This window comes from Hyperolius riggenbachi, chromosome 9 (genome assembly GCF_040937935.1).
Source record: "Hyperolius riggenbachi isolate aHypRig1 chromosome 9, aHypRig1.pri, whole genome shotgun sequence".
NCBI classification, from domain to species: domain Eukaryota; kingdom Metazoa; phylum Chordata; class Amphibia; order Anura; family Hyperoliidae; genus Hyperolius; species Hyperolius riggenbachi.
The window spans coordinates 1,287,501-1,312,359 of record NC_090654.1 but is presented as its reverse complement, the minus strand read 5'-3'; the positions used below and the strand labels follow the sequence as shown (position 1 = coordinate 1,312,359).

At 50.9% G+C, this 24,859-nt stretch overlaps 1 protein-coding gene across 1 annotated transcript in view; it reads left to right on the top strand.

Annotated features, from left to right (window-relative positions):
- Positions 1–24,859, top strand: part of SREBF2 (sterol regulatory element binding transcription factor 2) — a 178,048-nt gene that overhangs the window by 105,067 nt on the left and 48,122 nt on the right. Inside the window, exons 13-16 of the mRNA XM_068252792.1 lie at positions 10,329–10,341; positions 10,442–10,554; positions 13,890–14,019; positions 16,870–17,035. Of these exons, the coding sequence (XP_068108893.1) occupies positions 10,329–10,341; positions 10,442–10,554; positions 13,890–14,019; positions 16,870–17,035 (422 nt within the window). The remainder of the gene's footprint in view (positions 1–10,328; positions 10,342–10,441; positions 10,555–13,889; positions 14,020–16,869; positions 17,036–24,859) is intronic.

Genomic DNA, 24,859 nt, shown 5'->3' with positions numbered 1-24,859 from the left:
GCTGTAGTGGTCATGTGACTCCTATGACTTGTATCCCCCTTATTCCTGCTGGCTGTAGTGGTCATGTGACTCCTATGCTTGTATCCCCCTTATTCCTGCTGGCTGTAGTGGTCATGTGACTCCTATGCTTGTATCCCCTTATTCCTGCTGGCTGTAGTGGTCATGTGACTCCTATGCTTGTATCCCCCTTATTCCTGCTGGCTGTAGTGGTCATGTGACTCCTATGCTTGTATCCCTCCTTATTCCTGCTGGCTGTAGTGGTCATGTGACTCCTATGCTTGTATCCCCCTTATTCCTGCTGGCTGTAGTGGTCATGTGACTCCTATGCTTGTATGCCCCTTATTCCTGCTGGCTCGTAGTGGTCATGTGACTCCTATGCTTGTATCCCCCTTATTCCTGCTGGCTGTAGTGGTCATGTGACTCCTATGCTTGTATCTCCCTTATTCCTGCTGGCTGTAGTGGTCATGTGACTCCTATGCTTGTATCGGCCTTATTCCTGCTGGCTGTAGTGGTCATGTGACTCCTATGCTTGTATCCCCCTTATTCCTGCTGGCTGTAGTGGTCATGTGACTCCTATGCTTGTATCGCCCCTTATTCCTGCTGGCTGTAGTGGTCATGTGACTCCTATGCTTGTATCTCCCTTATTCCTGCTGGCTGTAGTGGTCATGTGACTCCTATGCTTGTATCCCCCTTATTCCTGCTGGCTGTAGTGGTCATGTGACTCCTATGCTTGTATCTGCCTTATTCCTGCTGGCTGTAGTGGTCATGTGACTCCTATGCTTGTATCTCCCTTATTCCTGCTGGCTGTAGTGGTCATGTGACTCCTATGCTTGTATCCCCCTTATTCCTGCTGGCTGTAGTGGTCATGTGACTCCTATGCTTGTATCTCCCTTATTCTGCTGGCTGTAGTGGTCATGTGACTCCTATGCTTGTATCTCCTTATTCCTGCTGGCTGTAGTGGTCATGTGACTCCTATGCTTGTATCTCCCTTATTCCTGCTGGCTGTAGTGGTCATGTGACTCCTATGCTTGTATCCCCCTTATTCCTGCTGGCTGTAGTGGTCATGTGACTCCTATGCTTGTATCTGGCCTTATTCCTGCTGGCTGTAGTGGTCATGTGACTCCTATGCTTGTATCTCCCTTATTCCTGCTGGCTGTAGTGGTCATGTGACTCCTATGCTTGTATCCCCTTATTCCTGCTGGCTGTAGTGGTCATGTGACTCCTATGCTTGTATCCTCCTTATTCCTGCTGGCTGTAGTGGTCATGTGACTCCTATGCTTGTATCTCCCTTATTCCTGCTGGCTGTAGTGGTCATGTGACTCCTATGCTTGTATCCCCCTTATTCCTGCTGGCTGTAGTGGTCATGTGACTCCTATGCTTGTATCCCCTTATTCCTGCTGGCTGTAGTGGTCATGTGACTCCTATGCTTGTATCCCCTTATTCCTGCTGGCTGTAGTGGTCATGTGACTCCTATGCTTGTATCCCCTTATTCCTGCTGGCTGTAGTGGTCATGTGACTCCTATGCTTGTATCCCCTTATTCCTGCTGGCTGTAGTGGTCATGTGACTCCTATGCTTGTATCCCCCTTATTCCTGCTGGCTGTAGTGGTCATGTGACTCCTATGCTTGTATCTCCCTTATTCCTGCTGGCTGTAGTGGTCATGTGACTCCTATGCTTGTATCCCCCTTATTCCTGCTGGCTGTAGTGGTCATGTGACTCCTATGCTTGTATCCCTCCTTATTCCTGCTGGCTGTAGTGGTCATGTGACTCCTATGCTTGTATCCTCCTTATTCCTGCTGGCTGTAGTGGTCATGTGACTCCTATGCTTGTATCCCCCTTATTCCTGCTGGCTGTAGTGGTCATGTGACTCCTATGCTTGTATCTCCCTTATTCCTGCTGGCTGTAGTGGTCATGTGACTCCTATGCTTGTATCCCCTTATTCCTGCTGGCTGTAGTGGTCATGTGACTCCTATGCTTGTATCCCCTTATTCCTGCTGGCTGTAGTGGTCATGTGACTCCTATGCTTGTATCCTCCTTATTCCTGCTGGCTGTAGTGGTCATGTGACTCCTATGCTTGTATCCCCCTTATTCCTGCTGGCTGTAGTGGTCATGTGACTCCTATGCTTGTATCCCCTTATTCCTGCTGGCTGTAGTGGTCATGTGACTCCTATGCTTGTATCCCCCTTATTCCTGCTGGCTGTAGTGGTCATGTGACTCCTATGCTTGTATCCCCCTTATTCCTGCTGGCTGTAGTGGTCATGTGACTCCTATGCTTGTATCTCCCTTATTCCTGCTGGCTGTAGTGGTCATGTGACTCCTATGCTTGTATCCCCCTTATTCCTGCTGGCTGTAGTGGTCATGTGACTCCTATGCTTGTATCCCCCTTATTCCTGCTGGCTGTAGTGGTCATGTGACTCCTATGCTTGTATCCCCTTATTCCTGCTGGCTGTAGTGGTCATGTGACTCCTATGCTTGTATCCCCTTATTCCTGCTGGCTGTAGTGGTCATGTGACTCCTATGCTTGTATCCCCTTATTCCTGCTGGCTGTAGTGGTCATGTGACTCCTATGCTTGTATCCCCCTTATTCCTGCTGGCTGTAGTGGTCATGTGACTCCTATGCTTGTATCCCCCTTATTCCTGCTGGCTGTAGTGGTCATGTGACTCCTATGCTTGTATCCCCCTTATTCCTGCTGGCTGTAGTGGTCATGTGACTCCTATGCTTGTATCCCCTTATTCCTGCTGGCTGTAGTGGTCATGTGACTCCTATGCTTGTATCCCCCTTATTCCTGCTGGCTGTAGTGGTCATGTGACTCCTATGCTTGTATCCCCCTTATTCCTGCTGGCTGTAGTGGTCATGTGACTCCTATGCTTGTATCCCCCTTATTCCTGCTGGCTGTAGTGGTCATGTGACTCCTATGCTTGTATCCCCCTTATTCCTGCTGGCTGTAGTGGTCATGTGACTCCTATGCTTGTATCCCCTTATTCCTGCTGGCTGTAGTGGTCATGTGACTCCTATGCTTGTATCCCCCTTATTCCTGCTGGCTGTAGTGGTCATGTGACTCCTATGCTTGTATCCCCCTTATTCCTGCTGGCTGTAGTGGTCATGTGACTCCTATGCTTGTATCCCCTTATTCCTGCTGGCTGTAGTGGTCATGTGACTCCTATGCTTGTATCCCCCTTATTCCTGCTGGCTGTAGTGGTCATGTGACTCCTATGCTTGTATCCCCCTTATTCCTGCTGGCTGTAGTGGTCATGTGACTCCTATGCTTGTATCCCCCTTATTCCTGCTGGCTGTAGTGGTCATGTGACTCCTATGCTTGTATCCCCCTTATTCCTGCTGGCTGTAGTGGTCATGTGACTCCTATGCTTGTATCCCCCTTATTCCTGCTGGCTGTAGTGGTCATGTGACTCCTATGCTTGTATCCCCCTTATTCCTGCTGGCTGTAGTGGTCATGTGACTCCTATGCTTGTATCCCCCTTATTCCTGCTGGCTGTAGTGGTCATGTGACTCCTATGCTTGTATCCCCCTTATTCCTGCTGGCTGTAGTGGTCATGTGACTCCTATGCTTGTATCCCCCTTATTCCTGCTGGCTGTAGTGGTCATGTGACTCCTATGCTTGTATCCCCCTTATTCCTGCTGGCTGTAGTGGTCATGTGACTCCTATGCTTGTATCCCCCTTATTCCTGCTGGCTGTAGTGGTCATGTGACTCCTATGCTTGTATCCCCCTTATTCCTGCTGGCTGTAGTGGTCATGTGACTCCTATGCTTGTATCCCCCTTATTCCTGCTGGCTGTAGTGGTCATGTGACTCCTATGCTTGTATCCCCCTTATTCCTGCTGGCTGTAGTGGTCATGTGACTCCTATGCTTGTATCCCCCTTATTCCTGCTGGCTGTAGTGGTCATGTGACTCCTATGCTTGTATCCCCCTTATTCCTGCTGGCTGTAGTGGTCATGTGACTCCTATGCTTGTATCCCCCTTATTCCTGCTGGCTGTAGTGGTCATGTGACTCCTATGCTTGTATCCCCCTTATTCCTGCTGGCTGTAGTGGTCATGTGACTCCTATGCTTGTATCCCCCTTATTCCTGCTGGCTGTAGTGGTCATGTGACTCCTATGCTTGTATCCCCCTTATTCCTGCTGGCTGTAGTGGTCATGTGACTCCTATGCTTGTATCCCCCTTATTCCTGCTGGCTGTAGTGGTCATGTGACTCCTATGCTTGTATCCCCCTTATTCCTGCTGGCTGTAGTGGTCATGTGACTCCTATGCTTGTATCCCCCTTATTCCTGCTGGCTGTAGTGGTCATGTGACTCCTATGCTTGTATCCCCCTTATTCCTGCTGGCTGTAGTGGTCATGTGACTCCTATGCTTGTATCCCCTTATTCCTGCTGGCTGTAGTGGTCATGTGACTCCTATGCTTGTATCCCCCTTATTCCTGCTGGCTGTAGTGGTCATGTGACTCCTATGCTTGTATCCCCCTTATTCCTGCTGGCTGTAGTGGTCATGTGACTCCTATGCTTGTATCCCCCTTATTCCTGCTGGCTGTAGTGGTCATGTGACTCCTATGCTTGTATCCCCCTTATTCCTGCTGGCTGTAGTGGTCATGTGACTCCTATGCTTGTATCCCCCTTATTCCTGCTGGCTGTAGTGGTCATGTGACTCCTATGCTTGTATCCCCCTTATTCCTGCTGGCTGTAGTGGTCATGTGACTCCTATGCTTGTATCCCCCTTATTCCTGCTGGCTGTAGTGGTCATGTGACTCCTATGCTTGTATCCCCCTTATTCCTGCTGGCTGTAGTGGTCATGTGACTCCTATGCTTGTATCCCCCTTATTCCTGCTGGCTGTAGTGGTCATGTGACTCCTATGCTTGTATCCCCCTTATTCCTGCTGGCTGTAGTGGTCATGTGACTCCTATGCTTGTATCCCCCTTATTCCTGCTGGCTGTAGTGGTCATGTGACTCCTATGCTTGTATCCCCCTTATTCCTGCTGGCTGTAGTGGTCATGTGACTCCTATGCTTGTATCCCCTTATTCCTGCTGGCTGTAGTGGTCATGTGACTCCTATGCTTGTATCCCCCTTATTCCTGCTGGCTGTAGTGGTCATGTGACTCCTATGCTTGTATCCCCCTTATTCCTGCTGGCTGTAGTGGTCATGTGACTCCTATGCTTGTATCCCCCTTATTCCTGCTGGCTGTAGTGGTCATGTGACTCCTATGCTTGTATCCCCCTTATTCCTGCTGGCTGTAGTGGTCATGTGACTCCTATGCTTGTATCCCCCTTATTCCTGCTGGCTGTAGTGGTCATGTGACTCCTATGCTTGTATCCCCCTTATTCCTGCTGGCTGTAGTGGTCATGTGACTCCTATGCTTGTATCCCCCTTATTCCTGCTGGCTGTAGTGGTCATGTGACTCCTATGCTTGTATCCCCTTATTCCTGCTGGCTGTAGTGGTCATGTGACTCCTATGCTTGTATCCCCCTTATTCCTGCTGGCTGTAGTGGTCATGTGACTCCTATGCTTGTATCCCCCTTATTCCTGCTGGCTGTAGTGGTCATGTGACTCCTATGCTTGTATCCCCCTTATTCCTGCTGGCTGTAGTGGTCATGTGACTCCTATGCTTGTATCCCCCTTATTCCTGCTGGCTGTAGTGGTCATGTGACTCCTATGCTTGTATCCCCCTTATTCCTGCTGGCTGTAGTGGTCATGTGACTCCTATGCTTGTATCCCCCTTATTCCTGCTGGCTGTAGTGGTCATGTGACTCCTATGCTTGTATCCCCCTTATTCCTGCTGGCTGTAGTGGTCATGTGACTCCTATGCTTGTATCCCCCTTATTCCTGCTGGCTGTAGTGGTCATGTGACTCCTATGCTTGTATCCCCCTTATTCCTGCTGGCTGTAGTGGTCATGTGACTCCTATGCTTGTATCCCCCTTATTCCTGCTGGCTGTAGTGGTCATGTGACTCCTATGCTTGTATCCCCTTATTCCTGCTGGCTGTAGTGGTCATGTGACTCCTATGCTTGTATCCCCCTTATTCCTGCTGGCTGTAGTGGTCATGTGACTCCTATGCTTGTATCCCCCTTATTCCTGCTGGCTGTAGTGGTCATGTGACTCCTATGCTTGTATCCCCCTTATTCCTGCTGGCTGTAGTGGTCATGTGACTCCTATGCTTGTATCCCCCTTATTCCTGCTGGCTGTAGTGGTCATGTGACTCCTATGCTTGTATCCCCCTTATTCCTGCTGGCTGTAGTGGTCATGTGACTCCTATGCTTGTATCCCCCTTATTCCTGCTGGCTGTAGTGGTCATGTGACTCCTATGCTTGTATCCCCTTATTCCTGCTGGCTGTAGTGGTCATGTGACTCCTATGCTTGTATCCCCTTATTCCTGCTGGCTGTAGTGGTCATGTGACTCCTATGCTTGTATCCCCCTTATTCCTGCTGGCTGTAGTGGTCATGTGACTCCTATGCTTGTATCCCCCTTATTCCTGCTGGCTGTAGTGGTCATGTGACTCCTATGCTTGTATCCCCCTTATTCCTGCTGGCTGTAGTGGTCATGTGACTCCTATGCTTGTATCCCCCTTATTCCTGCTGGCTGTGGTGGTCATGTGACTCCTATGCTTGTATCCTCCTTATTCCTGCTGGCTGTAGTGGTCATGTGACTCCTATGCTTGTATCCCCCTTATTCCTGCTGGCTGTAGTGGTCATGTGACTCCTATGCTTGTATCCCCCTTATTCCTGCTGGCTGTAGTGGTTCTGTGACTCCTATGCTTGTATCCCCCTTATTCCTGCTGGCTGTAGTGGTCATGTGACTCCTATGCTTGTATCCCCCTTATTCCTGCTGGCTGTAGTGGTCATGTGACTCCTATGCTTGTATCCCCCTTATTCCTGCTGGCTGTGGTGGTCATGTGACTCCTATGCTTGTATCCCCCTTATTCCTGCTGGCTGTAGTGGTCATGTGACTCCTATGCTTGTATCCCCCTTATTCCTGCTGGCTGTAGTGGTCATGTGACTCCTATGCTTGTATCCCCCTTATTCCTGCTGGCTGTAGTGGTCATGTGACTCCTATGCTTGTATCCCCCTTATTCCTGCTGGCTGTAGTGGTCATGTGACTCCTATGCTTGTATCCCCCTTATTCCTGCTGGCTGTAGTGGTCATGTGACTCCTATGCTTGTATCCCCCTTATTCCTGCTGGCTGTAGTGGTCATGTGACTCCTATGCTTGTATCCCCCTTATTCCTGCTGGCTGTAGTGGTCATGTGACTCCTATGCTTGTATCCCGCTTATTCCTGCTGGCTGTAGTGGTCATGTGACTCCTATGCTTGTATCCCCCTTATTCCTGCTGGCTGTAGTGGTCATGTGACTCCTATGCTTGTATCCTCCTTATTCCTGCTGGCTGTAGTGGTCATGTGACTCCTATGCTTGTATCCCCCTTATTCCTGCTGGCTGTAGTGGTCATGTGACTCCTATGCTTGTATCCCCCTTATTCCTGCTGGCTGTAGTGGTCATGTGACTCCTATGCTTGTATCCCCCTTATTCCTGCTGGCTGTAGTGGTTATGTGACTCCTATGCTTGTATCCCCCTTATTCCTGCTGGCTGTAGTGGTCATGTGACTCCTATGCTTGTATCCCCCTTATTCCTGCTGGCTGTAGTGGTCATGTGACTCCTATGCTTGTATCCCCCTTATTCCTGCTGGCTGTAGTGGTTATGTGACTCCTATGCTTGTATCCCCCTTATTCCTGCTGGCTGTAGTGGTCATGTGACTCCTATGCTTGTATCCCCCTTATTCCTGCTGGCTGTAGTGGTCATGTGACTCCTATGCTTGTATCCCCCTTATTCCTGCTGGCTGTAGTGGTCATGTGACTCCTATGCTTGTATCGTCCTTATTCCTGCTGGCTGTAGTGGTCATGTGACTCCTATGCTTGTATCCCCCTTATTCCTGCTGGGTGTAGTGGTCATGTGACTCCTATGCTTGTATCCCCCTTATTCCTGCTGGCTGTAGTGGTCATGTGACTCCTATGCTTGTATCCCCCTTATTCCTGCTGGGTGTAGTGGTCATGTGACTCCTATGCTTGTATCCCCCTTATTCCTGCTGGCTGTAGTGGTCATGTGACTCCTATGCTTGTATCCCCCTTATTCCTGCTGGCTGTAGTGGTCATGTGACTCCTATGCTTGTATCCCCCTTATTCCTGCTGGCTGTGGTGGTCATGTGACTCCTATGCTTGTATCCTCCTTATTCCTGCTGGCTGTAGTGGTCATGTGACTCCTATGCTTGTATCCCCCTTATTCCTGCTGGCTGTAGTGGTCATGTGACTCCTATGCTTGTATCCCCCTTATTCCTGCTGGCTGTAGTGGTCATGTGACTCCTATGCTTGTATCCCCCTTATTCCTGCTGGCTGTAGTGGTCATGTGACTCCTATGCTTGTATCCCCCTTATTCCTGCTGGCTGTAGTGGTCATGTGACTCCTATGCTTGTATCCCCCTTATTCCTGCTGGCTGTAGTGGTCATGTGACTCCTATGCTTGTATCCTCCTTATTCCTGCTGGCTGTAGTGGTCATGTGACTCCTATGCTTGTATCCTCCTTATTCCTGCTGGCTGTAGTGGTCATGTGACTCCTATGCTTGTATCCCCCTTATTCCTGCTGGCTGTAGTGGTCATGTGACTCCTATGCTTGTATCTCCCTTATTCCTGCTGGCTGTAGTGGTCATGTGACTCCTATGCTTGTATCCCCTTATTCCTGCTGGCTGTAGTGGTCATGTGACTCCTATGCTTGTATCCCCCTTATTCCTGCTGGCTGTAGTGGTCATGTGACTCCTATGCTTGTATCCCCCTTATTCCTGCTGGCTGTGGTGGTCATGTGACTCCTATGCTTGTATCCTCCTTATTCCTGCTGGCTGTAGTGGTCATGTGACTCCTATGCTTGTATCCCCCTTATTCCTGCTGGCTGTAGTGGTCATGTGACTCCTATGCTTGTATCCCCCTTATTCCTGCTGGCTGTAGTGGTTCTGTGACTCCTATGCTTGTATCCCCCTTATTCCTGCTGGCTGTAGTGGTCATGTGACTCCTATGCTTGTATCCTCCTTATTCCTGCTGGCTGTAGTGGTCATGTGACTCCTATGCTTGTATCCCCCTTATTCCTGCTGGCTGTAGTGGTCATGTGACTCCTATGCTTGTATCCCCCTTATTCCTGCTGGCTGTAGTGGTCATGTGACTCCTATGCTTGTATCCCCCTTATTCCTGCTGGCTGTAGTGGTCATGTGACTCCTATGCTTGTATCTCCCTTATTCCTGCTGGCTGTAGTGGTCATGTGACTCCTATGCTTGTATCTCCCTTATTCCTGCTGGCTGTAGTGGTCATGTGACTCCTATGCTTGTATCCCTCTTATTCCTGCTGGCTGTAGTGGTCATGTGACTCCTATGCTTGTATCCCCCTTATTCCTGCTGGCTGTAGTGGTCATGTGACTCCTATGCTTGTATCCCCCTTATTCCTGCTGGCTGTAGTGGTCATGTGACTCCTATGCTTGTATCCCCCTTATTCCTGCTGGCTGTAGTGGTCATGTGACTCCTATGCTTGTATCCCTCTTATTCTTGCTGGCTGTAGTGGTCATGTGACTCCTATGCTTGTATCCCCCTTATTCCTGCTGGCTGTAGTGGTCATGTGACTCCTATGCTTGTATCCCCCTTATTCCTGCTGGCTGTAGTGGTTATGTGACTCCTATGCTTGTATCCCTCTTATTCCTGCTGGCTGTAGTGGTCCTGTGACTCCTATGCTTGTATCCCCCTTATTCCTGCTGGCTGTAGTGGTCATGTGACTCCTATGCTTGTATCTCCCTTATTCCTGCTGGCTGTAGTGGTAATGTGACTCCTATGCTTGTATCCCCCTTATTCCTGCTGGGTGTAGTGGTCATGTGACTCCTATGCTTGTATCCCCCTTATTCCTGCTGGCTGTAGTGGTCATGTGACTCCTATGCTTGTATCTTACTATGGCTGTGGTGGGATTGATTGTAGGATCACCCCAGTATGATGACCACAGTTCAGTTGCTCTACCACTGGACAAGCTAGTCTATCTATAATAAACAGGGAAAGAACAGAGATCAGGGTGGATCGCTGGCTGAGGGGCGGGGCTGCTGTACATACGCTAGATTCTGGGCGGAGTTGCATCTTGTGTGTGTACGGGGGTTTCTTTTTTTAGGATTTTGATCCTTTATAATTGTCTATTTGTGGGAAATATATTGAGGATTGAAAGCTGTTCATGTTACATTAGAAACATTCCAGCTTACAGCAGTTCTTTACTGGAGTCTCCCGTTTCCTGTAAATGGACGACTTGTTCCTGTCCTCAGAGTTGTGTTGCTGGTAACTAGGAAGGTGGGCGGCTCTGCTGGCTGAATAGCGGCTAATGCTGTAGAGTCTTCTCATAATAATGACTGAGATTTTGTATTGTTTTCTGTTGCAGTGACTTTACTAAAGCTCAGGAAAGCCTGAAGGCATTGAACGTGTTTGCAGATCCGGCCGCCTCCAGCAGCTCCCTCCCCCTGGGGGGGTCCAACTGTGCGCCAGCCTCCAGCAGTGAGTAACCACAGGGGAAGCAGTACCACCCTTACACTGCATAGTAATGCTACAGAGAGAGTGACACAACCTTACATTGCATAGTACTGCTACAGAGAGAGTGACACAACCTTACATTGCATAGTACTGCTACAGAGAGAGTGACACAACCTTACATTGCATAGTACTGCTACAGAGAGAGTGACACAACCTTACATTGCATAGTACTGCTACAGAGAGAGCGACACAACCTTACATTGCATAGTACTGCTACAGAGAGAGTGACACAACCTTACATTGCATAGTACTGCTACAGAGAGAGTGACACAACCTTACACTCCAGAGTAACTGGCATTCTCTACAGTGCTGCAGGAGATGTCATTACTATATAAATACATAATAATAATATGGTAGGACATTACACTATGACTGTGGTAGGATTAGAGTGTGAGCTCCTCTGAGGACAGTCAGTGACATGACTATGTACTCTGTAATGTGCTGCAGGAGATGTCATTACTATATAAATACATAATAATAATATGGTAGGACATTAGACTATGACTATGGTAGGATTAGAGTGTGAGCTCCTCTGAGGACAGTCAGTGACAGGACTATGTACTCTTTATATAGCACTGACATCTTCTGCAGCACTTTACAGAGTATGCACAAAAGGATCCGCAAACCAAATGCTGGTAGAAAAATTGCTGTATTCTTTATTCAAAAAATTCCATGTTGCAAAGCAATAAAAACCACAGGGTTCAACTGACGCGTGTCGGGCTTACAATCTGCCCTTAGCCAACTATGACTAAGGGCAGATTGTAAGCCCGACACGCGTCAGTTGAACCCTGTGGTTTTTATTGCTTTGCAACATGGAATTTTTTGAATAAAGAATACAGCAATTTTTCTACCAGCATTTGGTTTGCGGATCCTTTTGTGCATATTCGTGGACTGGCCTGGCTCCTTCGATCCTGCACCTGCTGGTCAGTTTTCAGGGGGTAGAGCGTTTTGAACTTTCACATTGCACTTTACAGAGTACATAGTCATGTCACTGACTGTCCTCAGAGGAGCTCACACTCTAATCCTACCATAGTCATAGTCTAATGTCCTAACATATCATTATGTATTTATATAGCACTGACATCTCCTGCAGCACATTGCAGAGTACATAGTCATGTCACTGACTGTCCTCAGGAGCTCACACTCTAATCCTACCATAGTCATAGCCTAATGCCCTACCATATTATTATTATGTATTTATATAGCACGGACATCTCCTGCAGCACATTACAGAGTACATAGTCATGTCACTGACTGTCCTCAGAGGAGCTCACAATCTAATCCTACCATAGTCATAGTGTAATGTCCTCCCATATTATTATTATTTATTTATATAGCACTGACATCTTCTGCAGCACATTACAGGTACATAGTCATGTCACTGACTGTCCTCAGGAGCTCACACACTAATCCTACCATTGTCATAGTCTAATGTCCTACCATATTATTATGTATTTATATAGCACTGACATCTTCTGCAGCACATTACAGAGTACATAGTCGTGTCACTGACTGTCCTCAGAGGAGCTCACAATCTAATCCTACCATAGTCATAGTCTAATGTCCCACCGGGGGCGTAGCAATAGGGGATGCAGAGGTAGCGACCGCACCGGGGCCCTTGGGCCAGAGGGGCCCCGAAGGGTCCACCCTCTATCACAGTATTAGCTCTCTATTGGTCCTGTGCTGGTAATAATCACTTCTATAGATGCTTTGAATAGTAGTAATCCTTAACACACTGTTCCCAATCCCCTTCTTGCACCTCTGACACTGTAGTTGTCCTTGGCAAGTTTTGGTGCGCTGTATCAATTGCTATGTATAAAGTTCTTGGGGGGGGGGCCCATGTAAAACCTGTACCAGGGCCCACAGCTCCTTAGCTACGCCACTGTGTCCCACCATATTATTATGTATTTATATAGCTCTGACATCTTCTGCACCACTTTACATACATAATAATAATATGGTAGGACATTAGAATATGACTATGGTAGGATTAGATTGTGAGCTCCTCTGAGGACAGTCAGTGACATGACTATGTACTCTGTAATGTGCTGCAGGAGATGTCAGTGCTATATAAATACATACTAATAATATGGTAGGACACTAGACTATGACTATGGTAGGATTAGAGTGTGAGCTCCTCTGAGGACAGTCGGTGACATGGCTATGTACTCTGTACAGTGCTGCAGAAGATGTCAGTGCTATATAAATACATAATAATAATATGGTAGGACATTAGACTATGACTATGGTAGGATTAGAGTGTGAGCTCCTCTGAGGACAGTCAGTGACATGACTATGTACTCCGTACAGTGCTGCAGAAGATGTCAGTGCTATATAAATACATAATAATATGGTAGGGCATTAGACTATGACTATGGTAGGATTAGATTATGAGCTCCTCTGAGGACAGTCAGTGACATGACTATGTGCTCTGTAATGTGCTGCAGAAGATGTCAGTGCTATATAAATACATAATAATAATATGGTAGAACATTACACTATGACTATGGTAGGATTAGATAGTGAGCTCCTCTGAGGACAATCAGTGACATGACTATGTACTCTGTAATGTGCTGCAGATTATGTCAGTGCTATATAAATACATAATAATAATACGGTAGGACATTACATTATGACTATGGTAGGATTAGAGTGTGAGCCCCTCTGAGGACAGTCAGTGACATGACTATGTACTCTGTAATGTGCTGCAGGAGATGTCAGTGCTATATAAATACATAATAATAATATGGTAGGACATTACACTATGACTATGGTAGGATTACATTGTGAGCTCCTCTGAGGACAGTCAGTGGCATGACTATGTACTCTGTAAAGTGCTGCAGAAGATGTCAGTGCTATATAAATACATAATAATACTATGGTAGGACATTAGCCTATGACTATGGTAGGATTAGATTATGAACTCCTGTGAGGACAGTCAGTGACATGACTATGTACTCTGTAATGTGCTGCAGAGGATGTCAGTGCTGTATAAATACATAATAATAATATGGTAGGGCATTAGACTATGACTATGGTAGGATTAGATTATGAGCTCCTCTGAGGACAGTCAGTGACATGACTATGTACTCTGTAATGTGCTGCAGAAGATGTCAGTGCTATATAAATACACAATAATGAGGTATGCAGTCCTGTCCCTGTGGGTGTCAGTAATTGAACTTCTGTACAGCTTTACAGAAGATAATGAAGCGGTATAAATCATTATAGCGGCAGAGATCTGCCTTGGTTTGCTGCTGTTAGTAGTAATGGTAATGCTCAGCTGATTGTTGTCCTAACAGGTGGCGATCCGATCAGCAGATGGTGGTTCTCTGTGGCTTCCGTGGCTAGTGGCTGGCTCCAGGGAGACGACGCTCTCGTCAAGTCACATTATGTGGATGTGGAGAGGATCCCAAAACTACTGGATGCTGAGTAAGTTCTGTACATCTGCTGCTGTGGCCAAACACAGCGAGGTGTCAGTAAGCTCAGGGCCGGATTTGTACTCTTTCCCGCCCAAGGCCAATGTCACCAGCCGCCCCCCTTCAGTATAGCTAGCGAGATGACCCCTCCCCCCTTCCCTCCCATATAGGTAGCCAGATGACCCCTCACCCTTCCCTCCAGTATAGCTAGCGAGATGACCCCCTCCCTCCCGTATAGGTAGCCAGATGACCCCTCACCTTTCCCTCCAGTATAGCTAGCGAGATGACCCCCTCCCTCTCGTATAGCTAGCGAGATGACCCCTCCCCCCTTTCCTCCCGTATAGGTAGCCAGATGACCCCTCACCCTTCCCTCCAGTATAGCTAGCGAGATGACCCCTCCCTCCCGTATAGGTAGCCAGATGACCCCTTCCCTCCCGTATAGGTAGCCAGATGACCCCTTCCCTCCAGTATAGCTAGCGAGATGACCCCTTCCCTCCCGTATAGCTAGCGAGATGGCCCCTCCCCCATCCCTCCCGTATAGGTAGCCAGATGACCCCTCCCCTTCCCTCCAGTATAGCTAGCGAGATGACCCCTCCCTCCCGTATAGCTAGCGAGATGACCCCTCCCTCCCGTATAGCTAGCGAGATGACCCCTCCCCCATCCCTCCCGTATAGGTAGCCTGATGACTCCCTTAATCCCTCCCTTTCCCACTCCCCCCTATCAGTACAGGTAGCCAGCTCGCTTCCACACCGCAGCAGCCATCAGCGTCACTCACTTCTCCGCTCGTCTCCAGTGCAGAATCTTCCAATTCTGTAAGTCCGTAGTCGCCTGCCACAACGCCAGTGTACACAGAGAGCATGGTGGCCGCTCCACAGGTAGCTGGCAGCAGGACAATACTAAATTCAATACAGTGTCAGTTGTTCTAGGGCCTGCCAGATGGGCTCTCAGCCAATGTCATGCCAACAATGGGGATTTGTGTTTTAGGACCCCGCTGGTGATGCTGTGGTCGTCATACATGGGCTGCGCTTGTATAACAGGACCCCGCTGGTGAAGGCTGTGGTTGTCCTAATGGGCTGTGGCTGTCACACATGGTCTGTGGTTGTCACACATGGACTGCGCTTGTATTACAGGACCCCGCTGGTGAAGGCTGTGGTTGTCACACATGGGCTGTGGTTGTCACACATGGGCTGTGCTTGTATTACAGGACCCCGCTGGTGAAGGCTGTGGTTGTCATACATGGGCTGTGGTTGTCATGCATGGGCTGTGGTTGTCATACATAGGCTGTGCTTGTATTGCAGGACTCCGCTGGTGAAGGCTGTGGTTGTCACACATGGGCTGCGCTTGTATTACAGGACCCCGCTGGTGAAGGCTGTGGTTGTCATACATGGGCTGTGGTTGTCATACATGGGCTGTGCTTGTATTGCAGGACCCCGCTGGTGAAGGCTGTGGTTGTCACACATGGGCTGTGGTTGTCATACATGGGCTGCGCTTGTATTACAGGAACCCACTGTTGAAGGCTGTGGTTGTCATACATGAGCTGTGGTTGTCACACATAGGCTGTGGTTGTCATATATTGACTCTGGTTGTGTTGCAGGATCCCGCTGGTGAAGGCTGTGGTTGTCACACATGGGCTGTGGTTGTCACACATGGGCTGTGGTTGTCATACATGGGCTGCGCTTGTATTACAGGAACCCACTGGTGAAGGCTGTGGTTGTCATACATGAGCTGTGGTTGTCACACATAGGCTGTGGTTGTCATACATTGACTCTGGTTGTGTTGCAGGATCCCGCTGGTGAAGGCTGTGGTTGTCACACATGGGCTGTGGTTGTCACACATGGACTGCGCTTGTATTACAGGACCCCGCTGGTGAAGGCTGTGGTTGTCACACATGGGCTGTGGTTGTCACACATGGACTGCGCTTGTATTACAGGACCCCACTGGTGAAGGCTGTGGTTGTCATGCATGGGCTGTGGTTGTCATAAATAGGCTGTGCTTGTATTGCAGGACTCCGCTGGTGAAGGCTGTGGTTGTCACACATGGGCTGCGCTTGTATTACAGGACCCCGCTGGTGAAGGCTGTGGTTGTCATACATGGGCTGTGGTTGTCATACATGGGCTGTGCTTGTATTGCAGGACCCCGTTGGTGAAGGCTGTGGTTGTCACACATGGGCTGTGATTGTCATACATGGGCTGCGCTTGTATTACAGGAACCCACTGGTGAAGGCTGTGGTTGTCATACATGAGCTGTGGTTGTCACACATAGGCTGTGGTTGTCATACATTGACTCTGGTTGTGTTGCAGGATCCCGCTGGTGAAGGCTGTGGTTGTCACACATGGGCTTTGGTTGTCACACATGGGCTGTGGTTGTCATACATGGGCTGCGCTTGTATTACAGGAACCCACTGGTGAAGGCTGTGGTTGTCATACATGAGCTGTGGTTGTCACACATAGGCTGTGGTTGTCATACATTGACTCTTCACTCTGGTTGTGTTGCAGGATCCCGCTGGTGAAGGCTGTGGTTGTCACACATGGGCTGTGGTTGTCACACATGGGCTGTGGTTGTCACACATGGGCTGTGGTTGTCACACATGGGCTGTGGTTGTCATACATGGGCTGTGCTTGTATTGCAGGACCCCGCTGGTGAAGGCTGTGGTTGTCACACATGGGCTGTGGTTTTCACACATGGGCTGTGGTTGTCACACATGGGCTGTGGTTGTCACACATGGGCTGTGGTTGTCACACATGGGCTGTGGTTGTCACACATGGGCTGTGGTTGTCACACATGGGCTGTGGTTGTCACACATGTGCTGTGGTTGTCACACATGAGCTGTGGTTGTCATACATAGGCTGTGCTTGTATTGCAGGACCCCGCTGGTGAAGGCTGTGGTGCACCTCTGCAGAGCCTTGCACACATCTGTGCTTGGGAAGAATGATTGCGCACAGAACTCCTTGCGTCAGTGTGAGAAAGCGAGTGCCTTCTTGTGGAACAGTCTGAATATGAGTGGTACCAGCAACAACAATCTGAACAAGGTGAGTATTGGCTGCCCTGCCTGCTGTTTATGAGTTTTCCACTTTGCAGCTCAGGAGATGCGGATCATCCAGTGTTTGGCGTTGCCATTGTGCATTGTTGTTGCATTGCATGTCACTGTGCTCCTGTGCAATGCTTCTTCAGTGCAGTATGGAGACTCCAGCCTCGGCAGGAATTATGGGGCAGCTATTGTACCTGAGATAAAGGTAAGCATTATACTTACATGGGACTTCCTCCGGCCCCTGCAGGCTGTCTGCTCCCTCCCTATCCTCCAAGACCACTGCGTTCTTCTCCGGTAAATTGCCCTCAGTCACGGTCCGAGTGAATCACTGCTGCGCATGCACCATTCTGCTCTCCCACACACAGCTGCTCCTGTCCCCAGGTACTTCCTGTTACCAGTGACTCACTACTACGCATGCACCAGTCTGCTCTCCCACACACACACAGCTGCTCCTGTCCCCAGGTACTTCCTGTTACCAGTGACTCACTACTGCGCATGCACCAGTCTGCTCTCCCACACACACAGAGCTGCTCCTGTCCCCAGGTACTTCCTGATACCAGTGACTCACTGCTGCGCATGCACCAGTCTGCTCTCCCACACACACAGAGCTGCTCCTGTCCCCAGGTACTTCCTGATACCAGTGACTCACTACTGCGCATGCACCAGTCTGCTCTCCCACACAGAGCTGCTCCTGTCCCCAGGTACTTCCTGTTACCAGTGACTCACTACTGCGCATGCACCAGTCTGCTCTCCCACACACACAGAGCTGCTCCTGTTACCAGTGACTCACTACTGCGCATGCACCAGTCTGCTCTCCCACACACACAGCTGCTCCTGTCCCCAGGTACTTCCTGTTACCAGTGACTCACTACTGCGCATGCACCAGTCTGCTCTCCCACACACACAGAGCTGCTCCTGTTACCAGGTACTTCCTGTTACCAGTGACTCACTACTGCGCATGCACCAGTCTGCTCTCCCACACAGAGCTGCTCCTGTCCCTAGGTACTTCCTGTTACCAGTGACTCACTACTGCGCATGCACCAGTCTGCTCTCCCCCACACACACAGCTGCTCCTGTCCCCAGGTACTTCCTGTTACCAGTGACTCACTACTGCGCATGCACCAGTCTGCTCTCCCACACACACAGAGCTGCTCCTGTCCCCAGGTACTTCCTGTTACCAGTGACTCACTACTGTGCATGCACCAGTCTGCTCTCCCACACACACAGAGCTGCTCCTGTTACCAGTGACTCACTACTGCGCATGCACCAGTCTGCTCTCCCACACACACACACAGCTGCTCCTGTCCCCAGGTACTTCCTGTTACCAGTGACTCACTACTGCGCATGCACCAGTCTGCTCTCCCACACACAGAGCTGCTCCTGTTACCAGTGACTCACTACTGCGCATGCACCAGTCAGCTCTCCCACACAGAGCTGCTCCTGTCCCCAGGTACTTCCTGTTACCAGTGACTCACTACTGCACAAGCACCAGTCTGCTCTCCCACACAGAGCTGCTCCTGTCCCTAGGTACTTCCTGTTACCAGTGACTCACTACTGCGCATGCACCAGTCTGCTCTCCCACACACACAGAGCTGCTCCTGTCCCCAGGTACTTCCTGTTACCAGTGACTCACTACTGCGCATGCACCAGTCTGCTCTCCCACACACAAAGCTGCTCCAGTCCCCAGGTACTTCCTGTTACCAGTGACTCACTACTGCGCATGCACCAGTCTGCTCTCCCACACAGAGCTGCTCCAGTCCCTAGGTACTTCCTGTTACCAGTGACTCACTACTGCGCATGCACCAGTCTGCTCTCCCACACACACACAGCTGCTCCTGTTACCAGTGACTCAATACTGCGCATGCACCAGTCTGCTCTCCCACACACACAGAGCTGCTCCTGTCCCCAGGTACTTCCTGTTACCAGTGACTCACTACTGCGCATGCACCAGTCTGCTCTCCCACACACACAAAGCTGCTCCAGTCCCCAGGTACTTCCTGTTACCAGTGACTCACTACTGCGCATGCACCAGTCTGCTCTCCCACACACACACAGCTGCTCCTGTCCCTAGGTACTTCCTGTTACCAGTGACTCACTACTGCGCATGCACCAGTCTGCTCTCCCACACACACAGAGCTTCTCCTGTCCCCAGGTACTTCCTGTTACCAGTGACTCACTACTGCGCATGCACCAGTCTGCTCTCCCACACACACAGAGCTGCTCCTGTTACCAGTGACTCACTACTGCGCATGCACCAGTCTGCTCTCCCACACACACACAGCTGCTCCTGTCCCCAGGTACTTCCTGTTACCAGTGACTCACTACTGCGCATGCACCAGTCTGCACACACACACACACACACACACACACACACACACACACACACACACACACACACACACACACACACACACAGCTGCTCCTGTCCCCAGGTACTTCCTGTTACCAGTGACTCACTACTGCGCATGCACCAGTCTGCTCTCCCACACACACAGAGCTGCTCCTGTCCCTAGGTACTTCCTGTTACCAGTGACTTACTACTGCGCATGCACCAGTCTGCTCTCCCACACACACAGAGCTGCTCCTGTTACCAGTGACTCACTACTGCGCATGCACCAGTCTGCTCTCCCACACACACACAGCTGCTCCTGTCCCCAGGTACTTCCTGTTACCAGTGACTCACTACTGCGCATGCACCAGTCTGCTCACACACACACACACACACACACACACACACACACACACACACACACACACACACACACACACACACACACACACACACACACACAGCTGCTCCTGTCCCCAGGTACTTCCTGTTACCAGTGACTCACTACTGCGCATGCACCAGTCTGTTCTCCCACACACACCTAGCTGCTCCTGTCCCTAGGTACTTCCTGTTACCAGTGACTCACAACTGTGCATGCACCAGTCTGCTCTCCCACACACACAGAGCTGCTCCTGTTACTAGTGACTCACTACTGCGCATGCACCAGTCTGCTCACACACACACACACACACACACACACACACACACACACACACACACACACACACACACACACACACACACACACACACACACACACACACACACACACACACACACACACACACACACACACACACAGCTGCTCCTGTCCCCAGGTACTTCCTGTTACCAGTGACTCACTACTGCGCATGCACCAGTCTGCTCTCCCACACACACAGAGCTGCTCCTTTTCCCAGGTACTTCCTGTTACCAGTGACTCACTACTGTGCATGCACCAGTCTGCTCTCCCACACACACACAGCTGCTCCTGTCCCCAGGTACTTCCTGTTACCAGTGACTCACTACTGGGCATGCACCAGTCCGCTCTCCCACACAGAGCTGCTCCTGTCCCTAGGTACTTCCTGTTACCAGTGACTCACTACTGTGCATGCACCAGTCTGCTCTCCCACACAGAGCTGCTCCTGTCCCCAGGTACTTCCTGTTACCAGTGACTCACTACTGTGCATGCACCAGTCTGCTCTCCCACACCCTGCTCCTGTCCCCAGGTACTTCCTGTTACCAGTGACTCACTACTGCGCATGCACCAGTCTGCTCTCCCACACAGAGCTGCTCCTGTCCCTAGGTACTTCCTGTTACCAGTGACTCACTACTGCGCATGCACCAGTCTGCTCTCCCACACACACAGAGCTTCTCCTGTCCCCAGGTACTTCCTGTTACCAGTGACTCACTACTGCGCATGCACCAGTCTGCTCTCCCACACACACACAACTGCTCCTGTCCCCAGGTACTTCCTGTTACCAGTGACTCACTACTGCGCATGCACCAGTCTGCTCTCCCACACACACACAACTGCTCCTGTCCCCAGGTACTTCCTGTTACCAGTGACTTACTACTGCGCATACACCAGAGTCTGCTCTCCCACACACACAGAGCTGCTCCTGTCCCCAGGTACTTCCTGTTACCAGTGACTCACTACTGTGCATGCACCGGTCTGCTCTCCCACACACACACACAGCTGCTCCTGTCCCCAGGTACTTCCTGTTACCAGTGACTCACTACTGCGCATGCACCAGTCTGCTCTCCCACACGCACAGAGCTGCTCCTTTCCCCAGGTACTTCCTGTTACCAGTGACTCACTACTGCGCATGCACCAGTCTGCTCTCCCACACAGAGCTGCTCCTGTCCCCAGGTACTTCCTGTTACCAGTGACTCACTACTGCGCATGCACCAGTCTGCTCTCCCACACACACAGCTGCTCCTGTCCCCAGGTACTTCCTGTTACCAGTGACTCACTACTGCGCATGCACCAGTCTGCTCTCCCACACACACACAGAGCTGCTCCTTTTCCCAGGTACTTCCTGTGACCAGTGACTCACTACTGCGCATGCACCAGTCTGCTCTCCCACACAGAGCTGCTCCTGTCCCCAGGTACTTCCTGTTACCATTGACTCACTACTGCGCATACACCAGTCTGCTCTCCCACACACACAGAGCTGCTCCTGTCCCCAGGTACTTCCTGTTACCAGTGACTCACTACTGCGCATGCACCAGTCTGCTCTCCCACACACACACAGCTGCTCCTGTCCCCAGGTACTTCCTGTTACCAGTGACTCACTACTGCGCATGCACCCGTCTGCTCTCCCACACACACAGCTGCTCCTGTCCCTAGGTACTTCCTGTTACCAGTGACTCACTACTGCGCATGCACCAGTCTGCTCTCCCACACACACAGAGCTGCTCCTTTTCCCAGGTACTTCCTGTTACCAGTGACTCACTACTGCGCATGCACCAGTCTGCTCTCCCACACACACACAACTGCTCCTGTCCCCAGGTACTTCCTGTTACCAGTGACTCACTACTGCGCATGCACCAGTCTGCTCTCCCACACACACAGAGCTGCTCCTTTTCCCAGGTACTTCCTGTTACCAGTGACTCCCTACTGCGCATGCACCAGTCTGCTCTCCCACACACACACACAACTGCTCCTGTCCCCAGGTACTTCCTGTTACCAGTGACTCACTACTGCGCATGCACCCGTCTGCTCTCCCACACACACAGCTGCTCCTGTCCCTAGGTACTTCCTGTTACCAGTGACTCACTACTGCGCATGCACCAGTCTGCTCTCCCACACACACAGAGCTGCTCCTTTTCCCAGGTACTTCCTGTTACCAGTGACTCACTACTGCGCATGCACCAGTCTGCTCTCCCACACACACACAACTGCTCCTGTCCCCAGGTACTTCCTGTTACCAGTGACTCACTACTGCGCATGCACCAGTCTGCTCTCCCACACAGAGCTGCTCCTGTCCTCAGGTACTTCCTGTTACCAGTGACTCACTACTGCGCATGCACCAGTCTGCTCTCCCACACACACAGAGCTGCTCCTGTTACCAGTGACTCACTACTGCGCATGCACCAGTCTGCTCTCCCACACACACACAGCTGCTCCTGTCCCCAGGTACTTCCTGTTACCAGTGACTAACTACTGCGCATGCACCAGTCTGCTCTCCCACACACACAGAGCTGCTCCTGTTACCAGTGACTCACTACTGCGCATGCACCAGTCTGCTCTCCCACACACACACAGCTGCTCCTGTCCCCAGGTACTTCCTGTTACCAGTGACTCACTGCTGCGCATGCACCAGTCTGCTCTCCCACACACACAGAGCTGCTCCTGTCCCCAGGTACTTCCTGTTACCAGTGACTCACTACTGCGCATGCACCAGTCTGCTCTCCTACACACACAGAGCTGCTCCTGTCCCCAGGTACTTCCTGTTACCTGTGACTCACTACTGCGCATGCACCAGTCTGCTCTCCCACACACACAGCTTCTCCTGTCCCCAGGTACTTCCTGTTACCAGTGACTCACTACTGTGCATGCACCAGTCTGCTTTCCCACACCCTCAGAGCTGCTCCTGTCCCCAGGTACTTCTTGTTACCAGTGACTCACTACTGCGCATGCACCAGTCTGCTCTCCCACACACACAGAGCTGCTCCTGTCCCTAGGTACTTCCTGTTACCAGTGACTTACTACTGCGCAAACACCAGAGTCTGCTCTCCCACACACACAGAGCTGCTCCTGTCCCCAGGTACTTCCTGTTACCAGTGACTCACTACTGCGCATGCACCAGTCTGCTCTCCCACACACACACAGCTGCTCCTGTCCCCAGGTACTTCCTGTTACCAGTGACTCACTACTGCGCATACACCAGTCTGCTCTCCCACACACACAGAGCTGCTCCTGTCCCCAGGTACTTCCTGTTACCAGTGACTCACTACTGTGCATGCACCAGTCTGCTCTCCCACACAGAGCTGCTCCTGTCCCCAGGTACTTCCTGTTACCAGTGACTCACTACTGCGCATGCACCAGTCTGCTCTCCCACACACACAGCTGCTCCTGTCCCCAGGTACTTCCTGGTACCAGTGACTCACTACTGCGCATGCACCAGTCTGCTCTCCCACACACACAGAGCTGCTCCAGTCCCCAGGTACTTCCTGTTACCAGTGACTCACTACTGCGCATGCACCAGTCTGCTCTCCCACACAGAGCTGCTCCTGTCCCCAGGTACTTCCTGTTACCATTGACTCACTACTGCGCATACACCAGTCTGCTCTCCCACACACACACAGCTGCTCCTGTCCCCAGGTACTTCCTGTTACCAGTGACTCACTACTGCGCATGCACCGGTCTGCTCTCCCACACACACACAGCTGCTCTTGTCCCCAGGTACTTTCGGTTACCAGTGACGCACTACTGCGCATGCACCAGTCTGCTCTCCCACACAGAGCTGCTCCTGTCCTCAGGTACTTCCTGTTACCATTGACTCACTACTGCGCATACACCAGTCTGCTCTCCCACACACACAGAGCTGCTCCTGTCCCCAGGTACTTCCTGTTACCAGTGACTCACTACTGCGCATGCACCAGTCTGCTCTCCCACACACACAGAGCTGCTCCTGTCCCCAGGTACTTCCTGTTACCAGTGACTCACTACTGCACATGTACCAGTCTGCTCTCCCACACACAGAGCTGCTCCTGTTACGAGTGACTCACTACTGTGCATGCACCAGTCTGCTCTCCCACACAGACACAGCTGCTACTGTCCCCAGGTACTTCCTGTTACCAGTGACTCACTACTGCGCATGCACCAGTCTGCTCTCCTACACACACACAGCTGCTCCTGTCCCCAGGTACTTCCTGTTACCAGTGACTCACTACTGCGCATGCACCAGTCTGCTCTCCCACACACACACACAGCTGCTCCTGTCCCCAGGTACTTCCTGTTACCAGTGACTCACTGCTGCGCATGCACCAGTCTGCTCTCCCACACACACAGAGCTGCTCCTGTCCCCAGGTACTTCCTGTTACCAGTGACTCACTACTGCGCATGCACCAGTCTGCTCTCCCACACACACACACACAGCTGCTCCTGTCCTCAGGTACTTCCTGTTACCAGTGACTCACTACTGCGCATGCACCAATCTGCTCTCCCACACAGAGCTGCTCCTGTCCCTAGGTACTTCCTGTTACCAGTGACTCACTACTGCGCATGCACCAGTCTGCTCTCCCACACACACACAGCTGCTCCTGTCCCCAGGTACTTCCTGGTACCAGTGACTCACTACTGCGCATGCACCAGTCTGCTCTCCCACACACACAGAGCTGCTCCAGTCCCCAGGTACTTCCTGTTACCAGCGACTCACTACTGCGCATGCACCAGTCTGCTCTCCCACACAGAGCTGCTCCTGTCCCCAGGTACTTCCTGTTACCAGTGACTCACTACTGCGCATACAGCAGTCTGCTCTCCCACACACACACAGCTGCTCCTGTCCC